Consider the following 27613-nt stretch of genomic DNA (forward strand, 5'->3'; position numbering starts at 1 on the left):
ATATTTAAAATATAATAAACTATAAATTGCATATATCTTCCTTTGAAACTGTGCCCCAGTCTGCCCCTCCATTAAAAAAAATGTTCTCGCTTCAGATTGAGTTGGCTCCATGAGCCGCCATTGCTGTAAAAAAAACAAAAAAAGGTCCATTGGAGTGAGCGGTCCATTGGAGTCACGTCATCTCCGGGAACGCCCACGTGGGCGTTCCCGTTTTACGTAAACCAACGATTTCTACGTGGGCGTTCCCGTTCGACATCGCGGCTTCAATCAGACAGAAGACCCGTCTGAAAATACACTGTGCGCATGTACAGGAGACTTTACGGTATTGCGCTCCATCTCTCTCTCTCTCTCTCTCTCTCTCTCTCTGCGCACCACCGTGCTCGTGTGGCGGCAGCTCGCGGCTGCAGGATCCGACAAACACTTGAGTGACGCGCGTGGAAGACGGTCGAACAATTCAAGACAAAAAACAATACAACAGCCGATTTATCTGAGGCGAGCGATGACCGCAGTGGACTCATCCGGGGATCATTTCGCTTCGCCGCCGACCGAGCTTCCACTCCCGCGGTGCTTCAGTGGGAACAGACAGACAATCTGACCCCCCCCCCCTCATTTCGCAACCTATTCCGCATGCATGAAGTCTGGGATTGATTTCTCCTCCATGTTCATTGGAGACCAGCGACCTTGCAATGTGTAGCCTAGTGTAGACTAGTTGTTATCTGAAGGAGGGGTTGCTGGGGTTGCTGTGTTTAAAAGCAGTGTCAGTTTTTCTCTGCAACATGTTTTGAGCGCAAAGGCTGAAGAGCGGCTGCTGTTGTCGTGGAGGAGGAGGTGTAGGAGGAGGTGGAGGAGGTGTGTGTGTGTGGGGTTCTTCACTGCGCATACAAGCGGCGGACCGTCTCTGCGCTACCGCCGCGTTTGGCTCCATTACGCACAGAGGAGGTCTTTTTTTGGGGGGGGGTTGTTCTGGTTAATCTGGAAATACACGGTGGTTAAAAAATGACGATGTCCGTCCCGGAGAGGAAATCAGGATCGGAGGGGAAGGAGGAGGAGAGCGAGGATGAGAGCGAGATCTTGGAGGAGAGCCCGTGCGGCCGCTGGCAGAAACGGAAAGAGCAGGTTGGTTCTGATTTGTGTGTGTGTGTGTGTGTGTGTGTGTGTGTTTCCTTTACATGCAAATTGCTCGTTGGTCAGGAACTAATAAGGTTGCCCCCTCTGATCACGCTGGACATCCTCTGTTATGCAACTCTTGAGTCAGGTCGAGGTCTTGTTGTCCCGTGGTGTTTTGCATCATACATCTTTAACACAGTGACAGAGATCCGGGGAGCTGCTCAGCCCACATAATAAAAACAGTCCATTTCACTGTGACAGGGATAGTTTGCTCATTTCACCCCAACACCACTGTCGGTTCTCACTTCTTGATCTGCAGGATTTCTTGTTCGGATGTTGACATTGAACCAGGAGTTTATGATACACTCTGACACTTAATTCGGGTTTGTAAATCACACAAACACACTGTGGGCGTGTAAATCGAGTGGCACTCCCTCCTTTTATTACCTGACATGGTGGATCATAAACAGCATGATGCATGCAGGTATTAGAGGAAGCAGGAGACTTTTTGCATCATGCAAAATGTACTTAATTTAAAGGGCTTAAAATAGACAAACTCTCAAACATTTGTTGGTATCAGCTTCTTAAATATGACTTTTTTGTTGTTGCTTGTATATAATCAAGGTTTTGGATTGTTGGTTGGACAAAACAGGCAATTTGAAGATGTCACCTTTGTTTAATTTAATAGAAATTAATACACAAAACGACGAGTCAAAATAGGTGCATCGGTTTCAATCCACTAACTGATCGATCAACTCAGTGTTTCAGCTCTTATTTGATTTTGTTGCAGCTCTTATCTTAAAAGCATTCTCAGCAGGCTCAGTTAACGTGTGAAGGGGCTGATTTGCAGGGTGAGCAGCTGAAGGCTACTGTGTGCTTGTGGCAGAAATGACTACAGGTCAAATGGTTGTCCCAGATCTACGGCTTTATTCATGACTCAGCACTACTCCAGACAATACATTAGCAGCAGTAAAGAAAATAACCCCTCAGCTTCCTCAGCCATAAATAATCCCATGTTTGTTTAATGCAGCACAGTTTCAGTGAAACGCGTCCACATGCTCCGTGTGACGGCTATGAGGCGTCAAACAGTCCAGTTATTATCAGAGGGAAGAAACAGACATCCAAATGTCTTTTTTTGTGAAGTAGGCATCGGCTACACGACCGGCTCCAGATAAGGCAGAGGGAGTTTTAAGTTGAAGGTTATCTCTCGAACGCACACGGCGTCCTCTGAATGCCGCCATCACCTGGCCTCTCTGCTCTTTCTGTGCCATTGAGCACTCAAACACACACACACACACACACAGACTTCCCCACTCTGATGTTTTTCCACCCATTGATTATCTATCTGTCATATGTCCATTCAACCCCCACTGAGAGCATCGTAGGGCTGGTTGATGTTGCTCCAGTGAATATCCATATCCGAATATCTGTACGTTTCTGATATCAGCATGTGTACAGTAACATAAAATATCCAAATTCATGTTCAATGGGATGAACTCTGTCTGGTTTACATTACAGACAAAAGTCATTGTACAGGAACTTTAATAGCCAATTTACATTATTTTTATTCATATTAAGAAGCAGATACTGACTCAAATTTCAAAATTATCATTTTGCACTCAAGTTCTTAACAAGATGAGAAAATAATCAGTACTTTTCTTTTGTCCTATATTTAATCGCCACAGGATTATAAAAACAAACATGTGGTTATTTCACATAGAGTATTTATTCATGGAATTAGCAGAAAACATTTATCGTGATATATATATCGGGATAGAATATTTTGGCCATATCACCGAGCTCTAGTGGGAAGCGTAATCCTGTTGAGCTCCAACTAATTACAATTAATCTGTCAATTTTATCTCCGTTTGGGTGATTGTTTGCCTATAAAAGTTCAGGAAATAGTAAAAAATTGCCATCATAAGACTGTAAATACCAAGGGGTTGTCTTAAAGTCGCTCATTTTGTTCAACCAACGATCCCAAAAACCAAAAAGATATTCAGTTTACACTGACTAAAAGCAGCACATCCTCATATTTGAGAAGATGGAACCAGCACGTTTAGCCCTTTTGATTGACAAATTCAGAATCGGATCTATTACCAAGTAGGTTGTTTTCACATACTAAATAATATAGGTGAGTATTGCAAAAATCAAGAAACATAAATATAGAATAATATACAGTAGAATATGAAAAGTATTATATATCTGAAAAATGGAAGAGCTGTGCAGTTTTTAGAAGTGGTAGTTTTGTAAAGAAATGTGCAAAATGTATTAACCGCTGCGGTATGAGCTTATGATTTGTTTATGTTATTGTTTTTTATACTGGTGCAAAACAAGACGGGAAGCATTTGCTTCATGCTTCAAGAATAACAAAATAAACTCGTGTGACATTATCTCTGTGGGGCCGAGCTGAGCCAGTCACTGTTGCCAACACATTATTAAAGCAGCTCCAGCGGGTTGAAACCGTACCTGCTGGAACCGTGGAAGTCGCCCTCGTGTTGTGTGCGGTACAGTTATATGAAATAATCCTCGTGTTTTGGTGCCATGTGAATTCTCGGTAAATAAGTCAGTGGGGGAAAGTTCAGGAGACACGCTGCCATATCTGTTATGCAGCTCAGATAATACAATAAACACAGGCTACAGTCACATGGGGCTGTTTTCTCAGGTGGGAATGGCTTAAGTGGATGAATGTGTTGCCTTCAAAGTCGGTTTATCCCTCAACACACAGAGTATTGATTTTTCTGAGGGACTGAACGCTGTTGGTGGTGTTGGAAAGCAAAGCTGTGTGAGCTGAAGCACAACAACTGTAAAGGAAGTGTGGTGCATTGTGGGTTATTATACAAAGTCTTTCCCTGGCTCAGAAGTTTGTGGGAAAAGAAAGAAAACATTTACAACACTAGATGCAGCAAGAAGTTAATTAAACAGTTGGTGGTTTAACAGCTAGTTCTCTATTCCAGGAACTAATCAATTAAAATGGGTGGATACTTGTTGACATACAAGCCTGCCCTTCTCTTTGTTAACAAGATTTACTGACTGATGGCACTATCCTCTGAGTCATCTGTGCTTTCCCACAATGTGGACATTCACACTAAAACATAAAAAAAAGACAACGCAGTGACTCACAAAATATTGCTATTGAGACATGCATCTGACAAAAGCTGCAGTTTGATCTTTGCAGAAACAAATTAGTAAATTCCTGCTTATATTTCCGTGAAGATCAGACATGGGATGCTCTAAAGTGGAGGTTTTCAAACTGTGAGACAAAGGTACTGTACGTAGTGAAAGGTAAAAGTGCATTGCTGCTGTTCTAAAAGCAATGGAGAAGGTAGTTATTGTGTCGCCCGCTGATCTAGTCTGCTTATTTAGTAGCTAACGGTTGAGCTTGTGAATTGCTGACACAGCACTTATAAACCCGTAGCGCCAGATTCAGCGTCAAAGTTCGTGCTCCTTCTCAGAGTTACACCTCAGTCAAATCTGAAGACAACGACGTGATACACATTAGGCATGCCGATAATTAACCGTTTAAAACGTTAACCGACAATAAAAAAACGAGGCTCAACCGTCTCCATATATAGTTCCTGTTCCCTTCTCTAAAGACTGATTGTCATAACAGCACAGTGTGAGTTACGTCCGCCGGATATCCCCCCCCTGTGATTTTAGCTCCATGCTGCGGCCCGATGGACCTCCTGAAGTTCCCCACACTGTGGGTGCACCTGCAGCAATCCTTCCAGTGATTGCTCCATCTTCTATTTCCAGGACCTGCCTCCCGTCTGCTTCACAGAGTGATGAAAATGAGGCGGCCTGGGTCGGGGCCAGACTTCATTCATTTGTCATGGCGTTAATTCGCGAGCGCAGATGAATATGTGAGGGTTGAATTCGGTGGGCAGGTGCTGCTTTCTGCACTTGCGTGTTAAGCAAAATCACGTGCTTGTGTTAGCGCTCGCACGCATGCGTCAGGATCGAGAAACTCGAGGCAATGAGGCATACTGTAGCACATACAGCCAGGTGTAAGCAATATGACAACCACCTCATACTGCAGTTGTTGAGTTTCTCAGAAGACATTTTGACATTTAGCAGTAAAAATAATGGTGCTGAATTCCATTGAACTGGTTTTGTTTGGCTTACTGGCACACTTAAATAGAACGGGTGTGTTTTGCATTTAAAACACACAGGCCGGCTTGTTCTCTGAAGGGCTGCGTCCTTTCCACAGTATGAAAATAGAGCCTGTAGGGAGTACAATTAGAAACAACCACAGCAGTGTAACGTCACAAAGTAATCACAAAATCAGATATGGTACGTTGCTAGTGTGTTATGTGGGTTGTAATGCTGCAACACATGACTATTTTCATTCATTAGGATTGTTTGTTGATAATCATTTAGGCTATAAAGTGTAAAGAAATTGTGAAGAACACACATTTTATGTTACCAAAGCCCTAAATGATGTCTTCATGTTGATGTTGTGTCCGACTAACACGTCAAAACCAAAATATATTCAGCTTGCAAGGACATAAAATAGACAAAAAAAGCATAAAATCCCAATTTTTTCATTTCCAGACAAGTTGTATAATTGTAGCTTTTGGATGTTTTCCATGTCTGAGACCGTAAAGACGAGCCATTAATCGGCACAAACGACCCCTCCATAGGCCTGTGTCAAGTTGTGTCTTGCAGTAGGCGCTGCCTGCCCCGAGGTGCATCCTCCTCATGACTTTACACTCCATAGTGATCCAGCAGTGCAAGCATGTTCGCTGCCTTGACAGCTTGACAGCTGCCCTACGAGGAATGACATCCACTCAGATTTCCCTGGAGGGGAAACGGAGCAGGTCACAGTTGGCTTTGATCCACCTGTTAACGCGTTGGCTCTGCTAGCCGTGCTCCTTCCCGCCCGTTGCTCAGGGCTTTTTAGGAAAAACATTCACACCCATTCGTTCCTAGAATACAAAATACTGATTCGTGCAGATGTCCGATGGCGTTTTTGGTTGTTGTTACCCACACTAACACTTTGGTCCAGCCTGAAATATCTCAGCAACTATTTGATGGATTGACATGAAACTTTGTACAGATATTCGTGGTCGCCAGAGAATGAATCCTATGGACTTTTGGTGTTCCCTGGACTTTTCATTTAGTGCCACCATGAGGGTGAGCTCTTAGTAATCTCAATAACTATAGAATGGATTGCCATGGATATCGGTGCAGATATTCATGGTTCACAGAAGATAAATCCTAATGACTTTTGTGATCCACTGTCTTTACCACTAGCGCCACCGTGAGATTGATATTTGTGGGTTTGAGTGAAATGTCTCATCAGCTATTAGATGGATTGTATCTACACTGTAATGTTCCCCACAGGATGGATTGTAAGAACTTCCCCTGACTCATCTAGCGCCATTATCAGTTTTTACTCATTGCTCAGCATCTAGACAAGGATGCTATTACTAACCTCCATCTTGAAGGAAATGTCCACCCTTAGTTACGCTGTTCTCATCAGCTTGTAATATTGAGTGCATTCCAGGAGTTCATTTGAGAGTACGTGTGGTAGCTGCAGCTGGCATCTAAACTTTATTGCGGGTTGACAGGATAGGAGGGAAAACGTCTCCACAAAGAGTCTTGTGTTAGCAAGGTAATTACAAAAGAAAACTGTGTAGTTCTTATCTGCACTGCACAGAGTTGAGAAAAACAGTTGTTTCCGCAGATTATTTGTTTAAGGCCTCAAAGTCATGTGTGTGACAAACTTACATTCCTTCAATTTAATCATTTACACCGTTGAAAAACGTAATTTGTTCCCTTACACCACATCTGCGTCATATTGTATGGACCATAAAAACAAATAGGAAAACTACTTGCGTCAACCTCCCAGTTGTAGTTGTTTGTAGGAAAGATGAGGAATTTCTCTCCCCCAACTTTGCCCAATAGTATAAATAGCAGAAGTGTCAACAAACTGAAGACTAGGGATGTTAATAATTAACCTTTTACCCGTTAACAATAAGGCTGCTTAATAACATCAGTTACGCAATAAAAGAAAAAAAAAAGCTGAACTAAATTCGGAGGAGCGGCTTATCACTAAAATGAGAAAAGCATTTAATTAATCAACACATGAACAGTGCGCTGCTGCTTTCACAATCGCAGCTAAAACATTACTACTAACTTCATACTCACCGTCTCTAACACACGGCGGCCCGCCAGGCTTGCAATACGCTTTACTGAAAAACGCTGACAGTATGCCAGGCAGACATGCAGCCGGCAACCACGCAGCTGAACCAAAAAGACTTAGTGGGAAAGTGTCTGCTACATCGTGGCTGTTTAACTCCTCCGGACGGGGTAAACTGGGGACTCGGTTTCCTGTTTTGCTCACACACAGTAGCTGGAGGTAAATGATGGATTTAAGCTGTTTGTGCATCATTTGTTGTTGCAGCTGGGCGACTTGTTAGCACTTTAACCACAGCTACCCTGCAATCTTGTTAATGATCGGTTAACGAGGTTCAGAGAAGATATTCAAAGTCAGCATCCCTAATGTAAACAATGCACAATTTAAAATAATCTATTCAAAAAGTTGGCTTTGCAAATGTTTTATGAGAAAGAAAATTTTAGAGCTCAAGGAAAATGAGGGAATCATTTAACAGAAATATTACATAATATATGAATAATATACATATTTGTGCTAAATTGTGAGTCTTGACTGAATGTCTTGCTTTTAGGTTTAAAGACATCAAAGTCTATTATCTGACCCGTTTGTTTTTTTCCTGCTGTAACTTCATTGTAGCTGTCCTGAATATGTCATGTTTGGACAGTTAAGAACTGCAAATACACCAAAGAACAAGTTACAAACAGCAGTTTTAAAGTATGTCAGGAGTGTTCAGAGCTGCTGTTTCTGTCGCTGCATTACAGTAAACATTTTAGGCCCCACCATGAACAGACCTCGCATCAAGCATTCATATCTGACCCTTTTGGGCCTTTTAGCGCTTTCAGGTTACGATTCGTAACCGAGGAAGTCGTCGGATGGTGCGATCCTGAGGGATCCTGTCACCTAGGTCGTGAAATGTGAGCAGGTTGGGCCGGCGAAAGCCTCTGGTGGGGTCATCAAGTCTGATGGGATATACAGAGCGGTGTCTGTCAGCGTTTTCCACTCCAGCTGTGTGAAATGGAGCTACCCGGATTTTGTGCCAGTCGGACGGGAAAGCCTGCATGAAAAGGAATCCTCCAGGAATGGCAGACGTGTCTGCAGGCTTTCACGGAGCTGTCATAGAGGTTCACGTCACAGGACTTTAATGCCTCTGAGAAATGCCTCGAACTTACTCAAGCATGCTCTACACATGTGGCAAGATCATTCAAAGACTGCTGTTTCCTAGAGTCGTCTTTCACATGGCTGTGTTTAAATGTTGGCAAACCTCAGCTTTCATATTTCTTGTATCCCTGAATTTCATGAGGATTATGGCAGTTATCACACAGCAACAGAAGTTGTAACAGCACCATTTAGATTTGCATAATTCAAACTTTATCATCAGTATTTCTTCTTCAAATGGACTGTGGTGAACTGAGATGCTGTAATTAATATTCAGTTTCCTGTCCTTTCTTTGGGTAACTCGACAAATGTAAACCGTGTGACAAAGAGACACCATACCGGGAATGTATTAGTTGATACTAGGGTGACGTTTTTGACCAGTAATATAGCAGCAGCTAAACCACAGCAGAGGTGAAGAGCACCCGTGATGGAAAGGCATTCTGGGATATGAACCGAATATCAACAACTATCAAGTACCAAAAGCTGGCATCAATTTTCTGCTCAGATTTATACTCTAGTTTACTTTCTATTTGATCAGATAGTTCCTGATTTAAATAAAGATTTTTACAGTTTATTTTAGGCAAAGTTCCTCTTTGGCTGCACGTGTGAAAACGTGAGTTCCTCTTCTCAAAGTAAGATATTGAAAACGTATGATTTTGGTATCTGTATGGAAATTCAGATATCAGACTAACATAATTTTTCAAAAAGAAAACCCAGATGCTAGATGTCACACTAGATGTTTTACCTGTCGGCTAATGCAAAATACCTTTACCATGTTTTTTCACGATATGTTGTGGTCACAGGTGCAACAAGCTTTTCAACTATAGACTGTATATAATGATAAACATCGTTACACACAGTTTGTGATTCCAACATATGAACTGCATTTACACCAGGAACCTTATTTTGGAGGGAAATCTCAGAAGGAAGTGTCTGTTCTGCAGAATGCGCCCTTTTAAAAACGTACGTAAAAATATGTACGAACCTCTGACGTATCACAGTGGAAACACAACCGAGGGAGTTTCCCTGTACACATGCAGAGCTTTGTCTTGTGATTCTGATGCACACACACTTAAGTTACAATAATAGTTTTAAGGCTCAGTCTAGTTCCTGCCTTGCATTGTGACGTGACGCCTTTAATGACGCTCAGACTGCACAGAGCAATGAGACTTTAAAGGTGCAGTTATAGCCAGGTTGCTTTTGTTATTGTTTCACCCCCGCAAAGGCCAAGGTCCTCCACCACCTCACATCTGCCCCGACGTTCCATGTATATCAAACAATAAAAAAACCATTACACCGATCCTTGTGAGTGCTCGCACCGCTGCAGGCGGGTGAGAAAAGTGTGCGTAAAGCCTCCAATAACACGACTAACTCTGTAAAGACTTGTGTTGTACCTAGCAATAAAGGAGGAATACCACATGCATGTTTCATATACACACACACACGCCTCTTACGGCTTCAAAGGGAGCTTCCCTCTCTTTATTGACCGGCTGATATGAGAACTCTGTGTGCGCATGTTTCAAAGTGTTGATTCGTTCCTCTGAGCTTCAACACAGACGTCTCCTATCTTTACCTTTGAAGCCAAATATAGATATCTGTGTGTGTGTGTGTGTGTGTGTGCATAAATATGCACGTTAAAAAGGGATGTAGCAAGAGTTGGACCTTGTGGAGAAACATTGCACACATTCATGTTTAAATATGTAAGAAACGTATTATTTATGGCATTTATTTTTAATCTAGATTTCATTCATTGTATTGTGAGAGATCTCTATTTCAATCTTTGGTCTTTTATTCGTAACTCATCGTCTCCTTCTACTTTGTTTTCGTACAGTGAGATGAAATCTGGTTTGGAGGAGAGCTGAAGCCCCGCTGCAGCGTTATTTTACCACCCGTCTCACAGTATCGCCAAGTAATATAACACTTTTGAATTGCTGCAATTCATCATTCCGTTAATAACTAAAAGGTACAAATGTTGTACTCTAACCCTCGTGTTTTCTGAACCGTCCTCCCCCCCCTAATGATTTTCCTACAGTCCCTAAAGCAATAAGAAGAAGACTAAAGGAAAAATGCAATAACTTCTTCACGTGTTTCAACACTTGAAAAGAAAATTCTACGCTCACAGCTCGGGTGGTAATCTGATTCGAGCATAAAATGAAAATATATGAACAAAATCATCAATTCCTGTGTGATTGTTTACTCCAGTGTTGTTGCCCGAGGCCTCGTTGTTTACCTGCAGCTCTTCTCCCCATGAGCTCAAATAACATGTCGTGTCTCACAAGCTGAAACCAGACCTCCACTCACTCGTAAATCTGCTGTTGTCTCCGCGATCCTAATTTGCATTCAGAATTTGAATGCGTCTGTGTTGTTCGTGCAGCTCCGGCCGGCTGAAAAAGTAAAGCAGGTTCGCTCTCACGCAGGAGTTGAATTAGAAGTGCATCCCTGCAGCCATCAATCAGTGAGATGGCTGATGAATTAAATATGGTGCCGGTGAATGAAAGCCCCCCCACCCTGCGCCGCACGGGGATGATCAGGGCGGCAGCTGCCATCGAGGACACAGAGGTCCTGTCCTTTGAATTTCCACTTGACCTCATCATCGTCACGAGGAAAAGATAATATGATTGCAGCCGTGAGCTGTAAAATCTAATATATTGTAAAGGGCTCCTGTAAACCTTCAAACTCATGGATGTGGTCCTCAAACTGAACTCGTAGGATGGTATTTTACCCGCCTGTCTGTCGGCCCTGGTGATGACAACACACTCTGCAGTGCTTGGTGTCTTGTGTGGAAACTGTGGACAGGTAGCTGAGGGTTAGATAAACAGACACCATCCCCCCACCCCCCACGTGGTGCCTTTACAGACACTCCTATTGAGCTTTGTCTGTCAGGTTACGTAACAACAACAGGCACACAAAAAAAAGCAGCTTGCTGTCTCCATCTGCCAACAGGCTTTTGTTTGAACACGTGCTGAAGAGCCATCTCAGGTTGACTCTAACTCTTACGCCTAATCTCCCCTGGAAGATAAACGCCGCATGATAAACGCAACTCTCTCTGCCCCCTCATAGTATTCATATCTACTTTACCTTTTCTCCACATGAGGCTTCTTTAACGGGCGTAGCAGCCGTTTGACTAATTGAGGCCCGCAACAATAGCTGCGAGGGAGAAGCTTCGACTCACACCCCTCTAAAGTGGTTCCTTCTGCTCGGCAATGTTGTTTTCTTGCTCCTGCCCTCCAGTAATGGGAGTGGTACGAGCTAATGTTAGTCCCAACGTGCACGAGCACGCCGCCACTGCGCTTTTAGCGGTTTGCTGGCCGGCCACTGTGGCAAACACTCAATAAGCCTGTTTGGCAAGCCTTTTGAGCTTTTACCCTGAGTCACCCCCTTTTTTGCTTGCTGGAAACCTGTACTGCAGTAACGTCTGCTGGAGACACAGAAGAGAAGGGGGGGGGGTTGGAGCTCACATAACATATTGCTCTTCCGCTGGGGTTTGTAGTGGCAATGAAGCAAGCTGCATATGGGGATTTACAAGCAGGAGTTGGGTAATCCGGTGGGCAGAAATTACCCCGCTTTATGGAGAACTTAAAGACTCGCGCAGACTCCGCCAGACCCTGTTAAGCTCCTCCAGTTTCAGAGGCGAAGCAAACACACACGTCTCTTTAGCAGCCTTGTTGAAAACCGCTGCTTCTATTCCAAGAACTGGAAGGTCTGGACGGGGGTGGGGGGGGGGGCCTGTTGCAAAACTCCATTCTTGTTTTGTAACCCTTCTCTACTCTTTGTTTGGTGCCAAAATACTGCATGTGTGAGTGAGTGAGTGAGTTTTGTTGGTGAAACTAAGTGATTGTAGTCAGAACGGGGGCTCACAAACTTTAGTTGACGTCATTGAGTGCAAGAAGTTGCCCGGGCTCCAAATAATCAATGAGCTATGGAAAAGCAGACATTTCTGTGGCCAGGAAAGTGTGAGGCTCAAATCTAATGTGTTCAGTATAAGTGTTTCTGTCTTTCTGTCTCAAATTAAATGGAGTAAGAAGAAGTGCTGTATTTGCCTGTGAAGTGTACTCTTTAGTGCACTGCTTGAGTAAACGCGCTTAGTTACATTCCACCGCTGACCACAGACGGCTGGAGAGCAGTCGTATAAGGCCGAATAAGTCTGAGAAGAAGATGACTTGCTTTTCTCACCGTGGGAAGAACCACGGAGCCATCCGGAGACTTGAGTCTGCGAGGCCGGACACTGGGACTGGGCCAGCGTTCAAAGAGCGTGTTCCTGTTCAAGACAGACGCTGGAAAGGAGAACGTTCTATCAGTGGGATGTTTGTGTTATTCGCTGAGAAGGCTTAATTTCTCACTGTGTTGACGTGACATGAATTGTGAGTATAGTAAGCAGCAATAAATCAGTCACGGAGAGAAGAGCCGTTGGGGATTCGTACAAATTTTCTACAATTATGACTCAGCACTTTCACAAGTGTCTGAGTCATTGTAATAGATGGAAGGTTATGTAAGGTTGTTGAAGGAGTTTTCCTGTATGTGAAGAGACGTTTTCTCATGTGAAGTCCGGACAATGTCCAGGTTCTCTGGACGTTTTCCACACATGAAGCACTGGACAGGAGATGGTCCGTGTCAGACGCGTTCTCACCTACTGGGGATACTCCGTTATGGTTAATGCAGGACGTGCCGCAAAAACACAGCGGTCACGTAGCTGATTTGTAATTTCAGCCATAGAATTTTTACAGTTTTGCGCCAGACGCATGTCAACGTCACCAACACGCCCACTCGCTGTGAAGTCAATGACCGGCTCTGTTCACACATGGACTCAATGGGACTCGGCACAGGATTTGTACTGTGGAGCTGGCATGGTAAAGTCCATTTAATGTCCAGTCTGAATGATTCGGACATTTGCGTTCTCGCATACAGCTGCAATAACGGAACAGAGAATACGGCTGTTTTAACAGAGCCTGATAGTGGATTACGTTAGACAGTCACGTGGGTGCTGATGAATATGTTCAGACAAAAATATCAGACAAAACTTACAACTCATATTTAGCAGGATTCACAGACAGAGTTCTTCATTAATGAAACATAAAAACAACATAAATGCTTGTCTATGCTATTTAATGTCTATTTTGTAAGAAATTAATCTCTCTGTACTCCTTTTACCCCGTAAATGTTTCAAATGTCAGCTCTTATCTTCTTTATCTTAAGAGGTTGAGCAGGAAAATGAGTAAACACACACTGTAGTTACTCAGATAAACACCGACCTTGTGCTGTTTCTTTCCACTGGAAACACGTTTTCATTGGTTGAGCTGAGTGTGTGTGTTTTTAAAGGGCGGGGGGGGCTTTTCAGCTCACTGACTCGCCGGCTCCATGAAGGTTCATGGGTTTGACAAGGACAGAGTTATGCCCGGGGTTCACAGCAGAGTGATGCTCTGATGCTAGGAGAGCTGGTTGAAAGTTGATTATTCAATAAAGAAACAGAAGATTAAACGTTATCAATCGATTCAATCAGTGAATTCATGAATGTTTCCAGTTTTCAGCTTCTCAAATATTGAGAACTGCTGATTTTGCCCTCTCACAATTTTGTTTTTGCAAAGTGCAATTCACAAAACATTCAGGTAGCAATTTAGCTAAATGGCAAATATGCAATACATCAAATAATAATAAAATAAGTACTGGAATATTTTGAGTAGGGCTTGGTTATCCAAATATTAATCAAAACATGTCTATAGCAGAAGAAAAGTGAGCATGGAAAAGCTATGGTCAGATTCATCTCTTGTGATATTTTGGGATCTAAATCACGTTGGAAAATGACAATACATGATTCATCCTGTGTGTGGTTCAAGGAAGTACTCGTCTCATTTATGGATCAAAAGAAAACTTCATCCCATTTTGAGAGACATTGAGCAACGTTTTGTAAATAAATGGATCCTCAAACGATTTTTAAAAACGTTTTAGTATCTGTATCAAAACTAAGCGTTTACATGCGTACAGTGTGTAACACTCATCCACATTCTGCCGCCTCTGTCCTGCAGGCAGATGTGCGATTTCTGTGGAATCGCTGTTAAACCGGTTAAAAGCTTCAGCTGTGGTTCTGTCTCCCCCGCTGGCCCTATAAATCTGCAGCTTTGTCACGGGGACAATGGGAGCGGGGACGGCGTGGCTCGTGTAATCTCGCAGCCCTGGTACAGACTGATGCACAGACGATGCTCTGAACCTGGACAGACACTGCACCTGCACAAACCACACAGTTTCTAATCTTTTGTGAAGGCCTCACGATGCTTATTTTGTCCCAGTTTTGTGAGAAAGAAAAGTCGAGGCTGACTCTCTTTGTTGAAGAGTTTTTTGTTAGCAGGACCAATTTGATTTTATCTCAACCTTTTTATTAAAATGGGTCATTTTTAACAGCGCAACAGGATGTGAAAGTCTACTTTTCTGTTTTTAGTTTTCAGCAGAGCTTCATTAAAAGAGGCTGAATATTTCCCTGTGATTTCCACTGTTGTGTCCTGTTTTTGTTTGTTTGTTTAGTCTCCCCTTTGTATCCATCTGCTCTTGCTGTCCTACATTCCTCTTCGTGGGGAGCTTTAACTGCTCCATGAGAAAATGAATAAGTGAGACGTGATGGTGGGCCGATCTGTCTAATAACTCGTGAGCCTGTGTGACCTTGTGTGTCAAACCTGGCAGCAGTTTGATTTAGATAATGTGGGAAATGGAGGGCATTAATCTGATAAAATGCTCCGGACAAGTTAACACGATTTTGTCTTATGATTTGAAATCGCCCATGCAGACGCTTTCATCTGACTGTGAATGAAGAGCGTTGATTGTTGCCCATTTCCTGTCCCCTGCTTGACTTGTCACGGCTGGTGCCATCACGTTATTCTTCACGCTGAGCGGACACACACACACACATTATCCGACCTGATTGTGTGCTACACATGTGACATCCTGGGGGTGACAGAGAGAGAGGGAGCTGTGGAGGCGGACCGTGGAGCGGGTTTGGGTCAGCTGCTGAAGGTCAGCGGACGGTCAGTGGCTCAAGGCCCCGACGCTGACCGGACAGGAACAAGGAGTGCGAGACGGCTCATCATCAGACGGGCAGCGGGAGCTCTCGATGACTGTACTCGCTGCAGAGTCTGGTTTATTTTGGTGTTTGCTCATTAGCACATTTGTGTAACGGATCAGTGTTTATGGATGGAAAAGGGGACGTGCAGGCAAGAAGTCTGAGTAATATTTTACTGCAGAAAAATGGAAGCGTTGATTCAGAGATGTGGACATTTACTTACTAGGATCGATCTGGATATATCGATTCAATGAGTAACGATATAATATCGATGCAAAGTCCCACATATTTTCATCTTTAAGATTTGTCTTTATTTTGAAATTCCCGTGGCACGTCTGTGTCACCAATTTCCGTCTAAGCGCACCTCCTTCTTACAGAGCCCAGTAATGATATTGTCAACAACCAGCGACCTTTCCTCCATAAGACCGCTGCTTGTTCTCCGTTTGAAACGAGAAGTCAACGTTGATTTATTTGTCACTAACTTGCGTACTTTGATGTTATTTGAACCCAAATGACGATCTTTTCCTCAACTTAACTAAGGAGTTTCGTTGCCTCTACCTAACCGAGTTGTTTCCTGTGACAACAGAAATTTATTTTGAAAAGACCGTGTGCTACATGCACACGAGAGGAAATTGACACGTGTTGCCCAAAAAATAAGGATTTATCTTTTTGTAAGATATCATATGTTGTATGAGAAAACTTTATCTAATTACCTGTATTTTTTAGGTAATAGCAGTTTTTTTTTTTTTTTTAAATAAGCACTATCTAACAATGTGCTTGAAACAATGCGCACCTTATTCCCTTATTCACACATCCACATTGTGCAGAGACAGACCAGATTTTTGCATTTTCCACAACATTTCATGTGCAAATCTTTGATCCTGCTCCTCCTTGATGCCGGTGAAATCTCAGAGAGAGAGAAAGAAGCAGAAAGAAGTCTGCGCTCATTTACATACAGTGCAGACACCGAGCGAGTATCTAGCACAGAGTGATGCAGATTACTTGGGTGTTGCCTGTACAAAATCTACTTCTTAAATATTAACGCGGTGCGGCGTATCGGCTCATCGTCGAGGTATGAGGTGTAGGAGGAGGCGAGGTACTGACGTCTGGGAGACAAAGCGCTTTGTCGCTAAAGCTTGGACCCACACACAGTCTGAGACAAAGACACTCTTTCATACGAGATGCCTGAGCTACCGTACTGACGTTTAGCCGTCTGCTAATCCTCCCTCTGTCCCTTTATCGTGCACCTTTTTTCATTTTGAGATGAGCCAGTGCAAGTGTGGTATACCATAAGTCAATGCAGCTGTGCACAGATAGCAGGGTGTGTCTATCAGTAACATACAACACTGCACAGCATGATACAATTCAACCGCACCACAAACTACATCCTTCTATACTGTTCCACACAGTCAACAACACCCCTCTTAAAAACTGAGCAGGATTTATTACCGGGCAGTTTTATTAGACTGCATCACTTCTAGCTCAGTTTACTCTGCAGGGTGCTGCAGGAGAGTCCTAAAATCTGCTAATGAGTCAGCATTTTTTCACATCCGGTTCCCTTGTCTCCCTTCGTCTCAGCGAAAATGGGTTTTTTGTTTAGATGCCTGAAATAAGGTCTGTGGTTAACACAAGCGCAAGAGATTTCAACTGTTTGTTCTGCAATACGTGTCTAAAAAAATGGCGGTTGCTATCAAGTGGCTAAATTAAACTACTAAACGCCGACTAGTCCGCCTTTACAGCCACGTTGTGTTTACTCGCGCTCATGCTACCGTGGTGTACTTCATTTGTAGCCCAATGTTAGCTTTATACTTTTGCATGTTTCATTCAAGCTACAAAAATCCAAAATGTGGTGTTTGTTTGCTTATTTTCTGCAATCATCCAAAGTCTAATCAAAAAATCCCATCGGCTTTTTGTCAAAGGAACCAGTGCGATGCTAACTAAATAACATAAATCATCCCTGCAGCCCTCTAACACATGAGTATGTGACAACATATGAAAATGGTTTGTACACACATCTTTCAAAATACTCTTTTAACCCTCTTTCTTCAAAAACAGTTGGATTGTGAGTAATTTTAAAGACTTTTGATTATTTGATTAACTTTAATTGTAGATTATGTATCACAAAATGTGCTTAGTTTGGGAGCTACATACTGCTGTGTTAACCATGATGGCGGAGTGATACGCTGCTTGTATGTAGAGAGAGAAGTGATGTATTACGTCACCACACAGAGTTCTGTTTTCCTACTTTTGGTGGCCGTCATTAAAGTGGACTAAGTTGTGCTGAAGAAGAGGCAGAGGTGGGATTTGAAGTTCACATGTGTTGCAGTTTCTCTGTTTTGCTCGTGTGCGGTTCTTCTACCACTATTTTTACCTCACAAATCAAAACGATGAGAAATGTGTGGCGAGGTAATGAGAGGTTAGTTTGTCAGCCTTCACGATCCAGTTTCACCCGGCTCGGATGTGGCGTTACCAAACATCAGAATAGAAGTTGTTTTGACATGAACACACGATCCCTTAAATCCCTATGCGCGAGCTAAACCCACCTCCCTTCCTGCAGCCAATCACAGCCAAGCGGTGTGCTGTTTACGAGTCTCGCGCTACGGCGACCAAGCAAAAACCCCTGCGACGTAAACGTTGGGACAGGGAACCGAGTGTTTCTCAACATCCAGAGAACATAAACAGCCGAGCCCCGACGCCGGAGGGAAACTGACAATTCCTTCCTGGTGGCTTATTGAAACGAAGGAATTCCCTCCTCCGCCAGCCAGCCGGAGGATTAGGTTCCAGCTCCGTAATACCAGTAATCAGATTATCATCTCTTGTAGAGTGGGAGAAGTGAGATTATATGTTATGTCTCGCCTGCAAAGAGAGATTTTACAGCTGCACTGCACTGCGGGTGGAGCAATAAGCACACCCAGCATTTGGTTCCTTTCATGAATATCAAATCTGAACATTTATAGTGGCGTTTGTGGTCGCTGTTTGTCTTCTTGCTTGTTTGGTTCTGTTAACAACCCTCCTCCTGTTGATTGCGTCATTGTTATTAGTAACGGATCTACTCTCTGCACCACCGCTTCTGCTGCATAGACGTATGCCAGCAGGTCTGCCCAGCTGAGGCAGCAATATCCTGTGATGAGCAGTCTTTAGTTTGCCGCTGTTGCATAAACACTCGTGGAGCCGCGGGGCCGTCTGCGTCTGCCAGATTATAGACCCAGCCACTGCCTCTTCACTTCACTCCGCTTCCTTTTTTTTTTTTTTTTTCCCCTCCTTTGTAGTTCTTGGATCTCCGGTGCCACATCCTCCATCTTGTTGCCCGTGTCTCGTCGCTCTAAGTCCCTCATCCCTCAATCCTCTCACTTCTCCCTCTCCGTCTCCTGCTAATCCATCTCGTCGCTCGTTACGCAAGCTGCTGCTCATCCCATCGCCCCTCTTTACGCTTCATCATGTTATAGCTGGCTGGCCACGTTTAACATATCCTCAGCACAGTGAAATGAGTCCTCCATCTATCCACGCTGACGCCTTCTAGCGTGTTGATGGATGGAAAACTGAATTGCATGCCGTCTAAACAAAAATGACGGCTCGTAGACTGTCTTTTTTAACTCGCACTCCCAAATACAACTTTTATTAATGGAGCTGCCGCTGTTAATGGATCGTGTGGAGCTTTTAGCAGTTATTATAACCACAGGGGTGACGTCAAATCATTTCAGACGTGCTTTTTTTTTTTATTTCTTTAGCAAGGGCACCGCAATGTCTGCAGCTTTGTTTTGTTTGTACTGCTTTTGTTCACTCGCAGCACTCTCGCATAGGTCGTTGCCAAATGTCGACTGTCGACACAGTTCCAGACTAGCTGGTTAACGTGGTGGAGCGTTTAGCAGCTGAAGCAGACTTTTCCCTCAGGAGGACGTGCAGAGCTACAACGAGCGTCCATCAGATGGACACAAACACGTCCCCAAATGATGATGTTGCTCCGTATTGATTCATTAATGCGGGGCTTGACAGTGATGTTGGTCAGGTTGCCATTAGTACCACTTTGACAAATTGGCAACCAATCCTTGGCCTTTAGTTGCCCATCAGTGGTAACCACGTTTAAAATAATAAATACATTGAAAACAAAATGTACCAAACGGGCACCCGAGAATGAATAGATTTTAATTTTTGTTGCATTAGTGATATTTAAATATTGCTGTTGAAGTCACAACCGGAAACAGGCAACACTGCCAGTGCGTTGGTGTTTTTACTGACAGTTTTGGCAACCAAAAACTGATGCCTGGTTGCCAGCCTGGCAGTTGCTTTTAAAGGACAGCGATAAATGAGTACTCAAGATATTGCAGTTGCAGTGTTAGCATTATGCTAAGTCCTGTTGTTTGTCTCTGTCTGCCCCCTGCAGGTGAGCCAAGGTAATGTCCCAGGTGTGGAGAGTGCCTCTCTGGCCATGGACACAGAGGAGGGCGTGGAGGTGGTGTGGAACGAGGTGCTCTTCTCTGACAAGAAGGTCTTCAAAGCACAGGAGGTATTGTGGTTCTTCTTCCATACAGCCAAGACGGGCAGTATTTATTCTGTATCTATTCTGAGACTTTATTTGCTTATTTTGTCCAAACCCCAAAGGTATTGATTTAAATAACTTAGAAGCCCAAGAAAACCATGAAATATTATCATGTGAGAAGTTTGAAATAGTGAATTGTTGGCATTTTTGCCTCCAGAATTCTTGATTATCTGCCAATGAATTTACTGATCGCGTAATGAACTAATTGGTAAAGGCCAGGGGATTTAATGACCCGACTTGGTCCGTGATGTTAAAGTGAAGATGTATGGTTCTTTAGGAGACAATCAAGGAGATGTTTGAGAACCTGATGCAGGTCGAACACCCCAACATTGTCAAGTTCCACAAGTACTGGCTGGACATGAAGGAGAGCCAGGCGAGGGTACGATCTTTCTAATCCTCTCTGGTCTTATTTCTCGACACGCACACTTTATTTAACTCGACTCCATATGCGGCCCACAGGTTATATTCATCACAGAATACATGTCGTCGGGCAGTCTCAAGCAGTTTCTGAAGAAAACTAAGAAGAACCACAAGACTATGAATGTGAAGGTCAGTTTGTTTTCTGGTGTCTGTCCCCTGGTGGTGGCGCACAGTACTGCAGTCTATTCGGATCCATATTTCCTGCAGGATTAGAGATGATGTAACAGGACACCCTGGTGGCTCAGTCTGCTCAGACATATATCTCTTTGAAACCTGCTTCTCATCCTCTCTCTTTTCTCTCTTCTGTTTTCTACATCTGCTGTTTTAAAGTCGTAACGTTGCTGTGTTTAGCTATTCTCCGCATTATATTCCCGAGAATTAGAGAGGGATTTTTTGTCCTCATGTTGCTCTGTTGCACTATATTTTAGGCCTGGAAGAGATGGTGCACCCAGATTCTCTCTGCCCTCAGGTACTGACTGATTTCTTCCCCAGGATTTTAACATGAGAGATTTCTATTGTCCCAGTCATCGCATTAACTGGACGCTTTGTTGTTCACTGGCAGTTATCTGCACTCTTGTGAGCCTCCAATAATCCACGCCAACCTGACGTGCGACACCATCTTCATTCAGCACAACGGCCTCATCAAGATCGGCTCAGGTCTGCTTCCTGCAGGGCTTTTTATGTCATTACAACCAGCATAGGAGACCCATGTTGTATCCTCAGACCGTGCAATGTGGATTTACTGAATACATGTCTGCAATTTTGCAAAACAGAATAAAAACTCAATTATGCTTCATTTTCTTTCCACAGTGTGGCATCGGCTATTTGTTAATGGTAAGATATAGATAATTTCCCTGATAGTTATGTTTTCATTTGTGTCGCATCCATCGTCTTATTTCATCTAATGTATCGATACTATTTGTGTCTTCTCTCATCAGTGTTTCCAGATGCCAGCGTCCACAGTAAAGCGCGGCAGCATCGTGACGAGCAGAGGAATCTTCATTTCTTTGCTCCGGAATATGGATGTAAGTGTGATGGAGCGGAGTTTGTGTGTAGCTTTCTGCGGCTTGGTTTCTACCGAAAATCTATCTTCATTCGTTCTTAACTGAGTGATTCACCTCAAAGTGAAAAATGCAGTCGTCACTTTGCTTAATGTGCCTTTAAACTCCGCTGAAGTTGGTAATATCGGCAAAATTACTCGACTTAGTTCCCGTAGTTTCATATTCCCACACAATTGCCGCACAATCCAGATGTTTTGTTGACAATAGAGTGTTGATTCTTTTTCCAGAGAATTGTGGGAAGTCTGTGACGTAATTTTAGCACACAAAGAGTGCGATAATGAGACAAAGCATTCATATTATCCTACTCAGACATTTAATGAGATGTTTTGTGCTGCTTTAAGAGCTGTAAAAACATAGATATGGTTAATTATTTGTTTGCAATAACGCTCAATCTGACTACATTTTTATTTTGGGGCAGCTTTTCCTTTTAAAGTTATTCTCTACGACTCACCACCTTCATCTTTGCTTCTCCTTTTCTGTTTCTAGCCGGCGACGATGATTATGCCATAGACATTTTCTCCTTCGGCATCTGTGCTCTAGAGGTGAGAGAAACAGATCTGTGTGGTGCTCCCCTCCCCCAGAGTGTTAATGTGTGATTGTGTTAACCGATTATTTGCACCTCTAGATGGCAGTACTGGAGATCCAGGCCAACGGAGATACTGCTGTGTCCAAGGAAGCCATCGTCAACGCAGGTCAATCTCTGGAAGACCCTCTCATGAGAGTGAGTATAAAAAATACTTCACGTCCTAAATATACACCAGTGCAACCATGGAAACACAAAGACAAACTGTCCCACGTTACACTGGTAACACTCGCCCACATACTACCTTGCTTCCAGGTGTTTATTTCTTACCACATGCCGAGACTTTGTACAGTTTTAGAGTGAACGTTTCAGTAAAACTTTGCCAGGAAATCCAGAACACAGCGCGATGCTCGGGTAAACTGGGTCATACTGTGCAGTCTTGTAGTTATGTGTTGGACCGGTTGCCTTCTGCAGGAGTTCACCCAGTCCTGTTTGCGTCACGAAGCCAAGCTCCGTCCCACGGCTCACGACCTTCTGTTCCACCGAGTCTTGTTCGAGGTCCACTCCCTCAAACTGCTCGCCGCCCACTGCCTCATCAACAACCAGTGTGAGTTTCTCAAGGCCCACGAGCCAAGCTCCACCGAACGAAAGTCTCCTCTTTCAATGCACATCTCCATGTTTACTTGTTCCTGCATGCAGCTGATCAATTTCTAAGGGTTTTGTATATTTGTATCAAATCAGCTGATGTCCTGACTTCTCTTGCATCTACAGATTTGCTCCCAGAAAATTGTGTGGAGGAGAAAACCAAGTCCTTTGACCCCAACGCTGTCATGGCAGAGATTAAACATGATGACAGACAGGGAGTTCAGCTCAAGTAAAGTCTCACAAGCACCTCACATCTTTGTCTACTTGTGTTGAATATCCTGACATGTGAAGCACAACACTCACTCTGCTCTCCTGTGTGTTTCCTCATGTCCTGTAGATACTCTCATGTGTCCCCTCTGGAGCTTGACAAGTTTCTGGAGGATGTCAAGTGAGTGTAACCACAGTGTGTAGGACTGGTTTTGTATCAGTGATGTGACTGCAGCATGAGGTTCAACACGTTGTCCTGTCCCCTCTTCAGGAATGGGATCTACCCCTTGATGAACTTCGCGTCGTCCCGGCCTCACCCCGTCCCTCGAGCCCTGTCCTTGTCTCAGGAGCAGGTTGAGACGGTCAAGACGCCGACTCCCGAACCCCAGGAGACAGAGTCAAGAAAGGTTCGGCTTTCAGACGTTAAATATTTTAGATATTAAAGATATTTTTGCTGTGCTGACCCTCTTTCTCTGTTGTGTCGTAGGTTGTTCAGATGCACTGTAATTTGGAGACAAATGAAGAAGGGACCAAAACTCATGTGAGTCACATAGTATTACAGGTACATTTTAGTATAAACTCTTTTGTTGGGCTCCTTAACAATCAAGCATATTGGTCTTTTCTGCCAATAACAATCGACCAACATTTATTGTAGACGTTCAGTCAGTTATGGTGGTTAAAGTTAACTTAAATTTGACTTTTTGATCTCTCCCCAGCTCTCTTTGTTTCTGAAGATGGATGACAAACTTCATAGGCAGCTTAGCTGTGACATCCTTCCAAGTAAGTTGACCACAACCGCACCTTAAAGGAGAGGGACAGCTTTATTCTATATTTTTCTTGCTGTCTACAAATTTGATGACAAAGACCAAAACCACCAAAAGCCTCAGTCTGTCTCTCATTACAGTCCGACCTCCCCAGCCTTTCTGTAGCTGTCAGGCCGACATTACCCACATGGTAACTCGGGAACCGCGTGCGTCAATGGTGTGTTTTTAGTAGTAGTTGGACAAAAATGGAGCTCTATGGCACAGAGGAATATGCTACAGTATATCAGGCTTTGGATACTCAGACTATACTTGTTAGTTGGATCAATTCTTTTTTCAATTTGGTTTTTTAGCGGATTTGTTGACAGTTAGAAAAATAGAGAGAATCCCCATACGTATCCTTAAAAACAACATACACTAACGGTTCATTTTGTGATTTTTTTTTTGTAACCAAAATATTTCATGAATCTTTCAGCTGACACCTCCAAAGACCTTGCCAGTGAACTTGTTCACTACGCCTTCATTAATGAGGTAGATATAAAAGCTTCTTTATGTTTGTTCTTCAACAACAGCATTGATTAAATGTCCTTACTGGGATTTGTTAGCATTTTTAAGCAACTTGTATCTCATCTTAGGAGGACAGTGAGAAGGTGGCAGGGTTCCTAGAGGACGCCATGTGCCGACACCGGGTCCGAGCGCTGCCCTCTGGGAGCACACAGTGAGGAGGGGTCCCGACAGCGGCTGGCCCCGGACAGAAGGGGCCCGGGCGTTGACCACACGGATCGAGAAAGGGAGGGGGCAAGCGGACAGGATCACACAGCCGAAAAAGAGACAAATACAGAAGGATGCTGGGCGTTGACAGTCCGGACATCATCCCAGTGAGAAAGGGGAACGCCAGGAACCAAAGGCACCTCTGGTTGGTGGGCTGGAGGCACCATGACTGTGTTCAGCAATCCCACGAAGCAATGGAAGATCGACAAAAACTCCCTGCCTGAAAGGGCTTATCACGCCTTAAGATATCTTGACAGCTTTTCCATAATGCCGCTACTCAGAACGGATATGTTTTACTTAGAAATGCAGCAGCTGTGTTTTCAGAAGGACGTTTTATTGCTCATGAGCCTCGTTTGCACTCCAATGTCCACTTTGATTGGTGACGATTTTCTTTGAATTGTAAACAAAGTAATTTACTACAGCCTCTCTCCCGTACAAGCCAGAACCCCTGCGTTTATGACAGTTTTAGGAATTTATTATTCCGTCCAACATGCACTGTTAATACTCATTCAGTTGACTTATTTATTTATGTTTAACTGTGAACAATAGAAGCTTTCCACAAGCCATTTATTTTCTTTCTTTATTTTGATGAAGTTACAAAGTTAACACACGTAACTGCACTCTTGGGTTAAAGGCTTCTTCTCCCAGAGCTAATCACACCATGCCTAAATGTAGTGACGAGCAATGAGATGATGCCTCTCTTTTAGCCTGTAGTGCTCTTAAGGGTTTTCCCTGTGAAAGCGCTCTGAAAGCCAAAGACTTGCAAAGTGCCTGAAATGGCAATGTACTTTGGACAGCATTTCCTAATGAACAGGCACGATACCCAACATAGCAATTTGGAATTTAACAAATTCAGGCTGACTTTTAGTTTTTAAAACCAGATGCATTGATTCTTATTGTCTCGTCTCCTATCACGAGTCCGCACAATCAGCCTGCGTGAATGTGAAGATTGTCACCCAGTAATGGCAGCTCCACTGAGAGCTTCAGCCTTTGTATACTGGACCTGTGGATCATTTGATAATGCTCTCTGCTGCAGTCGATGTGAGTTTTTGAAAGAGCTGCAGCTCATGTGCAAAAATTGGAATAGATCACAGGAAGCATGTGAAGTAAAATCATAGTCTTATATAAATGGGAGGAGGGGTGATGGGGATGTGATCTTAAAACGTGTTTATACAAATTGTTGAAGAATATTACTACTATACTTACTTTTGCGGTATTTTCCAAAACCATCTGAGCATATTGTCGAATGCTGAGCTTGTGTTTAGAGGTGTTTTAAAGGAAAAATCCACCCAAAAGTCTTTAGGAATGTATGGTTTTAGCATTTTTGTCTTTTACGTACTCATGAACAGTGCTAACCTCTAGAGGTTTACATGGGCCGCAGGTGATAAAACACAATCCAAGATAAAAGAGAGTAACAGTTTTGCTTTGAACACTTTCATTTCCCAGGATCAGATCTACTCTAGTTTTATTTCACACAATTTCAGTGTGAATTTTGGAATTGATTGCACTGCAGTCCACACAAAAATAGAAAACACTCCCTCTGCTCGGCCAGATTCTCTTGTCAAGAATCCAACCTTGGCACCGTAAAAGAATGTTTGATTGTTCTTTTTCAAAACTGGAGAGCAAAAAAACAATGGGGAATTGTCTGATCGCAGCAGAGTACTTTTTTTTGGTTTTTTTTGTCAGACTCATTTAGCTCTGCTTCATTTGTTTCCCGGGTCTGTAAGGTTGAGGCTTCATATACACTGCTGTACAGTCATTGCTTACAGTACTTACTTACTCTACTCTGTGTCCGGCCTTCTTATCAGTGTGTCTCTGAAGACGGGAGTCATGAATTCTCCCAGACATTCACCGACTATGGGCTGTGGTGTACATATTTGTTTGTGGCTATTAAATGGGTTTACTTTCAGACACATTTTCAATACAAAGAAGTGCCACTATTGCTCTCATTTGATCAAGTAAGCTGCATGTCTTAATAGCCTGCAACCATTCAAAACTTAACATTTTGCCTTTGTCAGTCACAGTTCAGTTTCAGAGGGGACCTGACCAAGAAAATGAATGTTTAGACTGTGCAAACATGAAAAATAAAACATCCATATCAGTCTCATTTTATGTCAAATGACTTCTTTTCCTGTGAAACTGTTGAATGAAATTTGCCTTTTGGATGTGTTCTACTTAAACATTTGTTAAATATTAAGGTTACTACAATTAAATACATGACAATAAATGATATGTGACATGTCTGAATTTATTAGTATTTTTATTTATTTGTTGGACTGTGGTTTAATGTTGATCAATCCACCTATCTGAAACATTTTCCATTATGTATTGTTCCAGTATATATTTTGATGTTCACATTAACATATTTTCGAAAAATCAATTAAATTAAACTCAAGAAAGTATTTTTATCTAGTTGGCAATATACGTATTATATATTTTAATTGTATAAAATGCATATCACTCCTACATTTCCTCACGTCTACTCTTCTGGTCCTATCACAGTTATGTCAGATCTATGTTCACTGTTGTCAAATTTAGGAAATGGTACAATAGATCTTGATGTTTTTTTTTAAGTTGGATTAAAGTCTGAATAACTTTAGAGGCAGGTGTGGAAAAGAGTATCCATCGTTGAAGAATAAGATGTAGTTTTGGACTATTTGAGTTAAATGTTATCAGACAGAAGTCAATTTTATATCAGAGTTTTAAAGTGTGCAACAGACAGGAATTTTTAAAGCACACTAAACAAACAAAAAGTTGTTTGTTCAAACTTGGAGATGAAAGCAAATTGCAAAAATATATGGTTTTGATTGACTTTCAAATGAACACGGTTTATTCGGTCTGTTACAGGAATATAATCTAACTAAAAATAATCACAAGACCAAGAGTTATATTTTAGATTGGGTAACATATCCCATATAATTCTTGCACTATGTAGTGTAGCTGTAACCTTGGTTTAAATATTATCATTAAAAAAATAAAATTGTAGGAAAGAACATATCACTCCTACATTTCCTCACTTCTACTCTTCTGGTCCTATCACGGTTATAATGTCAGATATTGTATAATGTCAGATAAATGAAGATATTGCATTGGATTATTGTTTTGCAATTATATATGTATAATGTATTGTTCCTTATCAAATAAACATGAAATTACATGAAATAATGTTTGATTAACAGCTTCCAAAATGTGTAACTAAATGTGAATATAATACGGTGGAGGAACCATCGAGATAAAACATTTGATCAACACATTGGCAG

The 27613-nt window shown here is 42.7% G+C and overlaps 1 protein-coding gene across 2 annotated transcripts; it reads left to right on the forward strand.

The window, feature by feature from the left end:
- Positions 1-293: 293 nt before the first annotated feature.
- nrbp2b (nuclear receptor binding protein 2b) lies at positions 294-27515 on the forward strand. 2 transcript variants are annotated; one of them, XM_031850033.1, is made up of 18 exons: positions 294-1116; positions 19810-19932; positions 20243-20344; positions 20425-20514; positions 20814-20854; positions 20948-21042; positions 21196-21219; positions 21324-21410; positions 21933-21988; positions 22072-22167; positions 22444-22576; positions 22741-22843; positions 22952-23002; positions 23093-23228; positions 23309-23383; positions 23538-23601; positions 24058-24113; positions 24218-27515. In XM_031850033.1, the coding sequence occupies exons 1-18, from the start codon at positions 997-999 to the stop codon at positions 24302-24304; spliced, it is 1539 nt and encodes a 512-aa protein (XP_031705893.1). In that variant the 5' UTR covers positions 294-996; the 3' UTR covers positions 24305-27515. The 2 variants fall into 2 exon arrangements, with proteins under 2 accessions (XP_031705893.1, XP_031705895.1); XM_031850035.1 differs by having other exon boundaries at positions 295-1116; positions 23309-23362.
- The last annotated feature ends 98 nt before the right edge of the window (positions 27516-27613 follow it).

The sequence above is a fragment of the Anarrhichthys ocellatus genome, unplaced genomic scaffold, assembly GCF_004355925.1.
Source record: "Anarrhichthys ocellatus isolate YVR2014 unplaced genomic scaffold, GSC_Weel_1.0 scaffold10, whole genome shotgun sequence".
Lineage (NCBI taxonomy): Eukaryota > Metazoa > Chordata > Actinopteri > Perciformes > Anarhichadidae > Anarrhichthys > Anarrhichthys ocellatus.